This window comes from Panthera uncia, chromosome B4, assembly GCF_023721935.1.
Source record: "Panthera uncia isolate 11264 chromosome B4, Puncia_PCG_1.0, whole genome shotgun sequence".
NCBI lineage: Eukaryota > Metazoa > Chordata > Mammalia > Carnivora > Felidae > Panthera > Panthera uncia.
Window position 1 is genome coordinate 35,436,269 of NC_064809.1, and position 13,083 is coordinate 35,449,351.

The 13,083-nt window shown below is 46.9% G+C and overlaps 1 protein-coding gene across 5 annotated transcripts in view; it reads right to left on the reverse strand.

Annotated features, from left to right (window-relative positions):
* Nucleotides 1-6,301: 6,301 nt before the first annotated feature.
* Nucleotides 6,302-13,083, reverse strand: part of ERC1 (ELKS/RAB6-interacting/CAST family member 1) — a 511,095-nt gene continuing 504,313 nt past the window's right edge. For 4 of the 5 annotated variants that reach the window (XM_049627029.1, XM_049627031.1, XM_049627028.1 and 1 more), the window contains one exon: nt 6,306-12,110. In XM_049627029.1, the coding sequence (XP_049482986.1) occupies nt 11,973-12,110 (138 nt within the window). In that variant the 3' untranslated portion in view covers nt 6,306-11,972. Of the gene's footprint in view, nt 12,111-13,083 lie in introns of all 5 variants that reach the window. The other variant, XM_049627032.1, reaches the window with a different exon arrangement.

A 13,083-nucleotide genomic window follows, 5' to 3' on the forward strand; every position in this document is an offset into this window, starting at 1 on the left:
CCCTCAAACGGGATCTCGAGGCTTGGAGGTCAAACCCGAGCTGCTTTTCTCCCAGCTGTTTGTGTCCGAGATGCAGTAACAGGGAGCCTGCTGCTCCCTGGCCTGGCCTGGAAACAAATAATCTGACAGAAGAAGCAGCCGACGGGACTCCCCATGACATCAAGTAGCTCTGGCACAGGCTTGTTCTGACCTGTCCTGCCCACAGGGGAAGTTGGGTTCATGACAGATGTCTGTGTGAATATTTCGGGGATTGATACATTTCCAGTGACATAGGCTAAAACCTGGCCAGCTGTGGAAAAGCGTATCCCAGAATACAAACCTCGAGGGAAGCCGACAGTGGAATGAACCAGCTCAAAAGGCTTCGTAAGCTCTGGAGTATGTGCTATGGGCCCGCAGGGGAGCCAAAAAGGAGGCAGACACATTTCCTGCCCTCAGGGGCCTTCCAGGCAGAGGGGACAGGGAGAAGAAGACAGGGACAGAGCAAAAGGAAATGGAGGTCAAAGTGTCCTGTCACTTCTGGGGTTGAATGGGGACAACTCGAGTGCCTTTTGCAAGTTTTAGTCCACGTAGGAGAGCTCAGAGGTATTGGACCCAGGGTTTGTTTGCACGCTGCGGCCTGGACTCCACGACGTGACGTCCTGGCCAAAGAATCCAACGTCGGGCTCCAGTCTCCCTGGGTCTCTTTTGTCACAGTGACTAACAGGCAGGGCAGACAAAGCTTGCATTCAAGAGCCCATCCCTGCAGGAGGATAACACGGCCCCAGCTGATGAGGCAGGCACATTGGCATCTGGGGTTTTTTTCCTCCTAAAGCAGAAGCAATATGATTGTTGGCATCTGGCTCCCCTGGGGGAGGGCACTGCAGCCTAAGCCCGGGGGCCAGACTCCCAGAAGGCAGGCCCAGAGCTGTCTGATGTGCTTTCCTGAGTTCGGGCAGGGCTGGGAGGGAGCCTGGGACAGGGGGAGGGGGTGGAGGTGGGTGGCGATTTCCCCACTTGAGACTCCCCATTCCAGGCCTCAGTTTTCCCATCTGTGGGATTCCACACAGTGGGAAATAGCACTTGTAGGCTCTGGTCAGAGTGAGATGAACTTTTAAATAGGTGATGGTTCATTTTCAAGTCTTGAGGCAAAACAGTATGTAGATTTACTCATAGGCCATGGGGATAATTCTACCCTACCATTGGTGGGTGCTGCCCAGCAAGGGGTTCCCAAGCAAGGGACAGCCCCCCTCCCCCCCACCGAGCTTATTAATGCAACAAATAGCTGCTGGGTGCCTCTCCTGCACTTTCCTGTGTGATATCTCGCCTCACTTCACCATGCACCTGTGAAGTAGACACTGTTATTTCTATTTAAAAAATGAGGGGCACCTGAGTGGCTCTGTCAGTTAAGTGACTCTTGATTTTGGCTCAGGTCATGGTCTCATGGTTTGTGAGTTCAAGCCCTGCATTGGGCTCTGGGATGGCAATGTGGAGCCTGCTTGGGATTCTCTCTCTCCCTCTCTCACTGCCCCTCCCCTGATCTCTCTCTCTTAAAATAAATAAATAAATAAATAAATAAATAAATAAATAAATAACACATTTAAAAAGTGATAAAACTGAAGGCCAAAGAGGTCTAGTGAATTCTCCAAGGCCACACACCTAATGAGCAGTGCAGATAAGACGAGAACTTAGGTCTTCTTTCATTTTCAAAGCCAAGGTTTCCACATGCCAATCCCTACATTGCTCTTGTTCTCTACCCAGTAAGAGGGATAAGCATTGTGTTCTTCACAGCCATTTGGCCCCACAGACGCTGTACTTGGGCAAGGAGCTAGTGTGGCCCAGAGACAGCCTCCCTGGGATAGCACAGCCTCTCCTGGACAGGTGTCCTTTCAGAAGCTTCGTGTGGTGGGAATGTCCAGGAAGATAGACTGGCTTCTTGAGTTTTCTTCTTTCCTAGAGTCAGATGACTCCTAAAGCTGTAGGATCTTCCTGACATCCATACTCATGATAACGATCAAAGAAAAACTTCAGTCACTCATTCACCCTGGAGCCTGCCCTGTGTTTCCAAGGCTGCTGCCTTTGTCCACTTGGTTCTCCATTTACCTGGACGCCCAGCTCGCTGCCATGGGAGGGACAGCAGGGTCGTAGCACATCACACAGAAGTTCTCATCGCTGGGCTTTGTTCCCAGCACATCTATGCCACACAAACACACAGTAAGGAGTTCAGGGATGCCACCCCATTAAATTGTGCACACAACTCCAAGATCGCAAATGGACTCCCTCCAAAGCTTCATTTCCGACAATGCTAAAGAATACAATCATAATAGGGGCACCTGGGTGGCTCAGTAAGTTAAGCATCCGACTTCGGCTCGGGCCACAATCTCATAGTTTGTGAGTTCAAGCCCTGTGTCAGGCTCTGCTGACAGCTCAGAGCCTGGAGCCTGCTTCAGATTCTGTGTCTCCTTCTCTCCGCCCCTCCCCAATTTGTGCTCTATGTCTCTCAAAAAATAAATAAATGTAAAAAAAAAATTTTTTTTAAAGAATAAAATCATAATAAAAAAAATCAAGCCCAAGACAAACCAAAAAGGAACCACCTCTTGAGTGTGAATTCCACCAGGGGCCACAGAGGTGGCTTTTTGGCATGGAAACTCTGCGGACATTTGGTGGACATTTTTTCCTCATGTCCAACACTCCCTCTTAAATGAACATGGTTCAAGTTCTTCACCCTCACAACCAAGGTTGAAGGGCTGGGGGCACTGAGACTGAGAGACGGGAAGGAGTGTTAATGCAGGAAGGGAAAGATGAAGGTCAGCATGCTGTCGTGGCACAGCTAGAAGCAAGACCGAGGACCAACATGAGGATGTGCGGATCCCTCAGTCACCCTGTGAATGTTGCTTCTGGTGGGGCAATTACTTCTTCCATCAGACATGGCAAGGGAATGGTCTCTGTGGACAGGGAGGGCTGACGTGGTATTACCAAGGCTTCAAACCTCATTTCTTTCCCATCAAGGGCCAAGAGCATTCATAGTGCTTCATTGCCTGATTCTTGGGGAAGAAATGGCGCCCAGAGCTTAAGAGCACAAAATCCTGTGTGACTCATCCATCCTGCTGGTGAAAGAGCAAGACACATTATTTTCCTCTTCCTTTGAACACCCGCAGCCCCCAGGCTGGCCTCGATGCCTCACACCCTGCAAGGCTAGCAGGGAGTCTCCTCAGAGTCCCGGATCCCACAGAGCCTTCTGGAGAAGGGAACCAAGGACAAAGATTGGCAATCAGACGGACCCAGGTTTGACCCTAGGCCCATCACTTCTTGGCCTTGTAACACTGGGCGATTTCCCTCCAACATCTCCAGCCACAGCCTGCTCCTATCTCCAGCAGCCTCCATGGTCACTAGGATGGGAGACTTCCTGGAGTTGACCCACCCAGGTGCTTTTCTTTTTCTTTTCTTTAATTTCTTTCTTTCTTCCTTCTCTTTCTTTCTTTCCTTTTTCTTTCCTTCTTTCTTTTCTTTTTCTTTCTTTCTTTCATCAGCTCTAGTCGTGGCTGTAGTTATGGTCACTGGTAATGCTCTACCTTGCCTTCCTTTCCAGGACGGTAGAGATCTCTCACAGTATGGGCCCATCCAACCTCCTTTTAAGCTATGTTGCAGCCTCCCTGTCTTCTCCTCCATGGTTTTGAGCCAAGCAGTATTTGACCTATTGGCATTAGATTGCTTGCTATCCTCAAATACATGGTGTCCTTTCCCACCTCCCTGTTTTTGCTCAGGCTCTTTTCTGCCTCGTCCATCCTTGAACTCCTTTGCTGGCAAAATTCAATTTATCTTTCCAGGTCAAAGTTGAAATTCTGTGAAGAGCATTGCCTGCTCCTCTGTGTTCCCACAATTTATTGGGATTCGTCCTGTACTGACTATGAGCTCCTTAAGAGAAGTGGCCACAGGAATGGGCTGAAAAGCACAAGCTCTGGAGACAGGGCTGGGTTTAAACTCCAGCCCTACTACTTACAAGCTGCAAGACCTGGGGAAAGTTGTTTAACTGGCCCGTGCCTCATCTGTAAAATGGGGGTAACAGCACCTACCTCATAGGATTGCTATGAAGAGGAGATAAAACGTGTGTGGTGCTGAGAGCTGAGCCTGACACATGGGAAACGTGCCCCAAGCTGGTATTACTTGCATGGCTGGTACCCAGAACACAGCAGAGCGTGCACACTGAACTGAGTGCTCTGCTGGCAATTTGTGAAGGTGGGTTACTGGGATCCTCGGGGAAAAGGTGCATGTGTGATGACTGGGCAAGTATAATTGGAGGATGTGACTCTTGAACTCAGGAAAATTCCCAGCACACGCAATCACAGAATGGTATAATGAAGCCGGTGCACCCAGCCCCCAGCTTCAACAGTTACTGATTCGTGGCCAATATTTCTGTACTTATAACCTGCTCCTCACCACCTCTCAACACACATACTGGATTATCTTAAAGCAAATTGCAGACAAGAAAAAAGCAATTTTATGCTTTACACTCTTAAAGGAGCTTTCAAAAGGGAAACACATAATCATATATTATCCTCATTATGGCTGTGGCTTGTGACCTCGATGAAGGCGGCCTTATTTTCAAGGGGAAGGTTGAAAAGAGGGTGAGAGATCAAGGGGCAGCCAAGGGCTCCAGGCTGGGAAACCAGGGCTTTTTCCAGGACATCTGGGAAAGCTCGTGGATCTCAAACCAGCTCAGAACACTCCCTCACCCCCGGATCTAGCTAGTTCTTAATCATCTTTGAGCCAGCCTGGGACATTCCACCTCAAAAATCAAATAATAGCAGTCTTTTCCCAATTCAGAGAAAAAAAAAAAAACAAGTTAATGCATGGAATTCTCAATTGCAAGTTCTCTTCTCACATATTTTCCTTAAACCTTGTGGTCTCTGTGTCCATTTGTCTGCAACTGAGTGCTGGTAGACCGCAGAGTGAATAAACAAATAGTGAAATAAGATTAATGGAAAACCCTGGAAACAGCTGACCAGTGTAATCTGACAGCTTCCTGTGGACACATCTGCTGGCGGTTGGGATTTTATATCCTGCAGTATGATACACGTTCTGCAAGTGGAATCACTCCTGCTTTGTGACGAAATGACGAGCAACATCAGGTTTCCAGTCCTGCAAATAGCACGGCCTCCCAGGTGCTCCTCCACCTGGTGGGACTTCTCAGCAGCTGTGCCAGCTGGAGGCAGGCAGGGCTAGAGCCCAGGTGCTGGGAGAACCTGCCAGGAGGGGCGACGTCTGACTCTCCTGTCCAATTCCCAAGTGCCAGAGCACAGTGGGCAGCAGTCTTCATGGGAGAGGGAGTGCATGCAGCGAGCAGGTTGATTCCCTTCTGGAGTAGACGCAGAAACGGAGCTAAGTAGAAAGCGAATTCTCACAAAGAAGTCCCCCAGAGCAACTTCTTATTGAGCGTAAGTCCAAGACAAATACCAAAGCTGGGGAATTTTCAAACACAGGTTCTCTAGCTCCTTGACTCTTGGTATTGGTACTTTCTGTTGGTTCCTACAAACCCCACATCCCTGAGCTAATACATCAGATGCACCCCTGTGAAGCCCGAGTCCCAGTTAAAAAAAAAAGTTCATTTATTTAGAGAGGGCAAGTGAGCATGAGCAGGGGAGGGAAAGAGAGAGAGAGAGAGAGAGAGAGAGAGAGAGAGAGAGAGAGAGAGAATGAGAAAGATCCTCAGTAGGCTCCCCTCTGTCAGCACAGAGCCTGACTCGGGGGATTGATTCCACGAACCATGAGATCATGACCTGAGCCAAAATCAAGAGTCAGACGCTCAACTGACGGAGCCGCCTGGGCGCCCCCTTAGTCCCAGTCCTGAATGAAACCACCTCAGCTATGCCATGGCTGCTCCTTCACCTGAGTACAAGCTCTGGAAACGCAGTTAGATGCGGAACGGGGAAACTGGCTCAGGGCCTAGCATGTAAGGGAGAAAGGAAGGTGGAAATTGACTTTGAAAAGCAATTCAGGGGGCTCCTGGGTGGCTCAGTTGGTTGAGCATCTGCCTTCGGCTCAGGTCATGATCTTGCGGTTCATGGGTTAAGAGCCCCACGGCAGGCTCTGTGCTGACAGCTGAGCCTGGAGCCTGCTTCAGATTCTGTGTCTCCCTCTCTCTCTGTGCCTCTCCCGCTCACATTCTCTCTCACTCTCAAAAATAAACATTAAAACAAAATTTTTTTTAATTAAAAAAAAAAAAGGAACTCAGGGGCTGCCAATCCAGAGTTCAGATGGGAGCCTGAAGGAGGCCTACTCATTTGGGGGCATCACCCCGCCAGGCCCTTCAGGACTGAGCCAGCCTTGGGCTCCTCCGGCCCCACCTTAACCCGGAGCCCCACTGGTTCTTGGCTTACTTACCAAAGCGTTAATCTCTGGGAGACCACTGGCTTCTCCCTGCTTTTCTGGCATTTGAGGACTAATCTCACTTGGATAATCAGACTAAATGAGACTCAAAGAAAGACACAGCACACAATTTTTAAATAACTTTATAATTTCCTGATGGATTTAGTTTGTGAATAAAAAAGAAAAAATGGACAAAGTGTTTACAATAATTATCAAGGCAAAGTTGACTATAACACAATTTCTTTGTAATGTCATTATCCTGTCAGTAACATGACTCTGGCCATCACACACACACGCAAACACACACGCACGCGCACACACACACACACACAGTTGAAGGCAGCAGGTGCATCTGCATCACAGACACCATCATTGCGGCTGCTACTGTCACCAAAAGGAACTCAAGCTAGGAGTCAGTGCCCAGTGCTCCTCAGCTCCTCACTAAAGTGCAGCTCCCCTCTTCCAAAGCAGAGGGGGCGAGTCCCAGAGAGACCCCCGAGTCCCCATCCTGGACATCACGGTGTGCTCAGCAGGTTCCTGGGCTAGTCGGCTAGTCCTGCGTGGGCAGACAGGCCAGAACGGATGGTGTGTTGCCCTCAGGTAGGTCTGGCTGCATTGGAGCGTGAATGCAATACTGGTGCGGTGTGGAAAGAAGGGCTGGGCTCAGAGCGCTTGTTCTGGCCCGGGGCGAATGCTCTGGCTTCAGCAGGGTTCCCGTCCTTTCCTGATCAGGGCATCTCTAGGGCCAAGAGAGACAGCCTGGGCCTGGGAGATGTAGGGTCTAAAAAGCTTAAAGGGAAGGAATCTAGGGACTGAAGCCAGAAGGAACTGAGATCTGAGTACAATTCATTCACCTGGATTGCAGGCTCCAGGCTGGCCACTGCTTGGCCCGTAGTGGATGAGTCACTGGATGATATAGCACCAAGTGGGCAGGAAAGAGGTTCTGTGGCCTGTACAGGGCTGCCGGGTGTGGCGCTTCCGAGTCAAGCCTAGGTTACCACACAGTATTAGGCACACTGAGCTGGGACCAATGTGGGTTTGAGGGTGGTTATGGGGTCACAAAATTTGAAACCTCTACCCAGGGGTCCTGAGGATGTATAGGAAATCTCTGGCACAGTGGGGACTCTCTGAGCCCCAGATTCCAATTCCTTTTACGCAGCAGTTATCTCTTTCACTCAGGCAGTCCCCTACCTAGAGTGTGATCATTGTGTTTCCCAAGTGGCTAGCCCAGGTGCCACCTAAGCCAACTTGGGAGGAGGGGGAGGAGTTGGGCTGCCCCATAGCTTGAATTCCTTTATTAACATGATATCATTTTGCATTTTTAAAAACACAGCTCTTTAACTTTTCAGTTCTACAAACTACTTTTTAATATCTTAATAATCTCAACAATGGACACAATGTAACTGCCCCAATGCTCTGAGCCACACAGACAATATCGACAAGCAGAGAAACAAAGAGGAGGTGGGATGGGACAAAAATCCGCTCCCCCCAAAATCAATCCCTAAAACCACCTTTCCCCCAAAAGAGTCAGAAGAAATACCTACAATAGGGTCACAGCACTCACCAAACACGTTGGAAGAAATCAGGAGACGCTTGGTTACAGTTTTGACACTAAAAAGTTTGGAAACAGTTTTTGCTTAAAAAGAGTAAATAAAGACAGCCATTTTGTTCAGAAGGATTTCCCTGTAATGTGTGTGTGTGTTTTTGCCCAAACATTCCCCTAGTCCGCATGGGGAAAATGCCAGATTCTTTTTAGAACATGTCTTTGACCAGTTCAAGTCGCTGTTCTGAGAAGCCCAGGGACTGGCAGTGATGGAGGGGTCGGCCTTGCAGGCTTGCAAAGGGTAGCATCCACACCACATCTACTGTCTCCTTACCTGCTTCTCCAGTTCTGAACTCCTGCAGGAGGGACATGAGGCTGGGGAGGCAGACGTGGGAGTTACTGATATTGCTGACACAGGGCCCATGGTAACTTAGGAAGTGCCACGTGAGGGTCACATTCTATGCGACAACATATTCCTTGATTTGCTCTTTCCTCAAAACCCCCGAGAGGGGAGCCAGCGGGCCTATGCTTCACTGCTGGGGTCAAAGGGGAGGGCAGGATGGTTCTGGGATCAGCAGCAAATCCAAATGCCAATCCTGAATGTCACAGGGGAGGGATGACTAATAAAACTTTGTAATGACTTCCTCTTCTCTCTGGGGAGTGGGTGAGCCAATGAGCTCCCGTGGAAAACCAAACAGACTTTTATTGACAAAAGGTGTCAAGTCCCACTGCTACTACTGACACCAAAGGCAGTCTTGGGTCCAGTTTGCTTCACTAATATTTCTAAAGACCAACTGTAAGGAAGAGAGAGGGAAGCACTTTGATCTTTGTTAGGTTATAAGGTACTAGGTTAAAGGTTAGAGCTGAGATGGATTTAGGGATTCCCATTCATATTTCTTAATATATTAAAGCCTATTTAAAATCTTTTCCATTTCAAATAGTATCCAAGTCCTTGTAAATCTCAATTCAGATACTTCATCAAGAACTCAATGAGTACCTGGAATAGAGGTATATGAAAAGATGAGAAAATCACATTGTATTTCTTCAGCCCCACATTGGATTCCACTCACTCTTCTTCATCTTGTCCCCTTTCGTGATGACCTTGATTTGGGGTACAGATCTTTAGGTGCTAAGGGGTAACTAGACTTGCCAATGGAATGGATGAGTTTGGTGAACATAATAGGCAATGTGCAATGAGCTTTCAAGGCTCTAGACCTTCGGCAGCAGTTGAGTGACCTAGTGAAACCATGAACATCAGAAGAGTGTCATGCAATGATAAGTCTTTGTGTGATGGGAATAGTGCATTTAGTAAAAGTTGGCTCAATGAGTTATCTCAACTCAAGAAGATACTCTAAGTGCTGGACACTGTATTAATTTTGTCCCTATAACATACAGTCAGGTCACGTTTACTACTAAAGTTTAGCCAGAACCTACTTTCATCTAGAACCAAACAGTCCCCAGAACCATTTGAGATGCTAGAATGACCACCCAAGAGAAATCAAGGAGATCCCTGCTACGGTTCACAGAGACCACACAGATAATATTTGCCCCAGATATTTTTCTTACTAGAAGTATTGTCCAGAGGACTTCAATAAAGTTTTGGAGAAGAAGCAACAAGAAGGCTTGAAATGAAAAGGGGAAGAAAGGAAGTGCAGTGAGAGTCATGCACCGAGTGGGCAAAAGTGACAGGTATTGTATTTGACAGCAAAGACAGAATGAGCAGGACCCAGGGAGACCTGCTGATGCCTTCCCTTGCCAAAGCTGCTAGAGAACAGTCAGCCAGAACCAGGCCACTTCTTTGTGGATGGCCTCTTCTCCTGCCTTCTCTGTTCTGCCGTAGTCCTGTGAAGGCTATTATCATACCTCGGTTCCTTGCATTATGGTAGATAAAGTGAGATGCTAATACACCAGGCTTAAAATACTGGGGGCTATCTACATGATTTATGGGCAGTGCAATAAATACATGGAATTGAGGTGATTGACCACAAACGACCACCACTTACTATCTTACCCCTATATCTCCCACTTCCCCTGCTTCTGGCCAGCCTGGCTATCAGGAAGCATCTCAGTAAGAAGTTTATGAGCAGAGTCCACTTAAACCTTTGATAAGAAACAGTCTACAGCTTCTCATAGGAGAGGCTGTTTTACAGCAGGGAATCAGGGCAGCTGGAGATATGACCATATAAGTTAATGGGACAGTCAAGAGCTGCTGGTGGGAAGATACTGGACTGAAGGCTTGTGATGACTTTACAGGCAGCATCATTCTTTGGGTGAGTAACTGGGGAGGGGGAAAGGACAAAATGCAAGACAAAAGCATTTAGCCCAGCAACTCTTATCAGAAGATGTGAGTATCTGGTGGGCGTCTGGCTGGAGAGGTGGTTAAAGGCTACATTTGGGTTAAGTGGTCTCTTTCTTGGTGCCTGATTATTTATTTATGACTGTCATTGTCTAAGCCTGGGAAAAATGCCCCTCAAAATGCCAATACCTTCAACTTGATTTGCAACTTTAGGGTCAATTTTTTGATCCGCAACATGGAGCTGGCCAAGTTCCACGTGGTGTACACAGATGTGTGAAGAAAACACTATCTACTACTGCAGCCCCCCTAAACACTATACTCTTGCAGGGTAACGACGACAAATAAAAATCCTGAACCACCAAATAAGATCCTGCAGGCAAGTAAGTGACTCAGCTCCCTGCCCCTGAACTCATCAATTACATTATAGTGAGAAATGCTCATCTGTAAAAGATTTTTTTATGAAAAAGATAACTTCTACTCAGAAGGAGTAGGGAGAAGATAGGTATACCTTATACTGCTTTGACTCAAACAAGGTATGTCTCAGAGTCCTTTACATTTCTCCCTCACTAAAAAGAGACTTTTTTTCAAGGATGGGTACCTAACAGTGACTTGCACATAGTAGGCATTTCATACATACTATTTGAATGAAAGAATGGAGGAAGGAATGTGTGTGGGATGAGAAACATTCATTTGTGCCAGAAGGGAGGTTCCAGACAATGCACGAGGCTATGGTTATGGGAGTGCACATCAAGAGTAAAGTTAAAAGGGTAGAAGGTGGGTCATAAACTTCAGCAACCGCTGGGCCGCAAGAGCATACATAGAACATGGATGGTGGGAAGGCAGAAGCATTCTTTAGGGGCTCAGGGGACTAGAATGCTGATGAGGGAGATGTTTAGGAGAAACCAGCCTGGGCCCAAGGAGTGGTCATCTTCTACAGAAGCAGAGCAGCAGGTGGTTGATGGCAAGGTTCGTGTCAAACCCCTCTTCTCTTTCAGACTGAGACGTATAATCTGACAGATTAAGTATAATAAGGTCAAAGGTCTTAAACAAGAGGGATCGGGGGAGAACTGTTCACACCATCTTCTTATTAACTGGTTGAGAAGAGCAAGGATGTGAGACAGACAGGACTGGGTGAAGACTCCAAACTTTTGGTATTAGTGTTCACTAAGCCCTCATGAGGCCTGCTTGCAGCTCCCCTGCATAAAACATTACATGTGAAAGTGAGCAAAAGAAACAGTAAGAAGAGTCAGTTTCTCTTTGTCCCTGTTCTCTCTTTTCCCCCTCTCTCTTTTTAAGATTTTTTTTTTTAACCCTTTTAGGAGAAAGCACCTGTTGTGATATTAGAACACTCAGCTCTCTGGTCCATTGGGAAGTTTCTTTCAATATGTTGAACTCCAAGGAGATTCCAGATTTAGTTCTCATGTCAAGGACAGAGGGTAAACAGGCTACCTACTCCATGTCCCACTGTAAGGGCAGAACCACCAGCTTCCACAGTCCTCCACTGTTGATGACCAGATGGCAGTTCTTCACGGAAACTTGGCCACTTACCTACCCTGGACATCAAGAAAATTAGTGTAGAGACAATATCCAAAGTAGAAAGGCAGAGTTAAGATGAGAGCTGTAGAAAGGATGCTGGAATCATACTTGAAGGACCAACCAAGATGGGATACAGTTTGTAGTGTTTGTTGGGTGCCAGAAGCTCCTGGGAGCCTGTTCCTTCCAGCTCTTCTTTCTTGGCACCTGGATTTACTATAGCAGGCTGCTGGGCTGGCTACTCCCCATAAAGCAGGGTCAGGATGACTCTTCCAATGCATTGACCACTTGCTCCAGGATGTCGGGGCAATGATCTGCTATCTGCTGGAGAATGGCATTGGCAAACTCCTGCAGTTCTGCATTGTCCCGTTCACCTTTTTCTAGCTCATTCTGAAGCTGAAAGGGAAAGAAAAGATGGATTTCAGATAAAATAAAATTACCCTGTTTGCACTGGGTTAAGAATTACTGTCCATGAATAAAGAAACTGCATTTCCAACAACATGGATGAACCTGGAGGGCCTTGTGCTAAGTGAAATAAACCAGACAGAAAGGCAGATACTGCATGGTATCACTTATAAGTGGGACCTGGGGGGAAAAAGTCAAACTCACAGGTTGCTATCAAGGGCTGGGGGGTGGGGGAGATGGAGCAGGTTGGTAAAAGGGCACAAACTTTCAGTTATAACATGAATAAGGTCTGAGGATCTAATGTATAATACGATGACTACAGTTGATAACATCATACTGTAGAATTAAATTTGCTAAGAGAGTAGAACTTAAGTGTTCTCATAAGGGGAAAAAAGGAAGTATGTGAGATGACAGATGTATTACCTCAACTGTGGGAATCTTCACAATGTCTATCAAATCAACATCTGCACTTAATAGATCACAATTTTGTCAATTAAACCTTAATAAAGCCGAAAATTAAAAAAAAAAAAAAAAGAGAGGCACTTTCTATGTGAAGTCTTCCTGCATCAACGTTAACAACCAGGAAAGTGTAAACGTTAACATCAAGTGTTTGTTCGTGAAGGTGTGACTAGTTCACCAGTAATCTGCGGAGCTGGAGCCCCAGCTCCAGTCCCCTCATTCCAGGTGGAACATTCTCTCCACTGTGTCCCAATGTCACACCTCTGTCCAGGATGGGGAAAGGGATACATGCATGACCTCAGGTAGGATCTTAATCCTGTGTAATGGTTCTCATCCTAGGGAAACTTATAATTTAAAAGACTTTCCCCATTTGCTATATACCACTTTTGTTCAGTACATTAGACTATCTGCTCATATAGCTAAAGAGATTATTTTGAGAAACATTTAAGATGCTTAGAAATATAATTCTAACTTCCTGTTGTTTCAAACACTCTCTTGGACATTC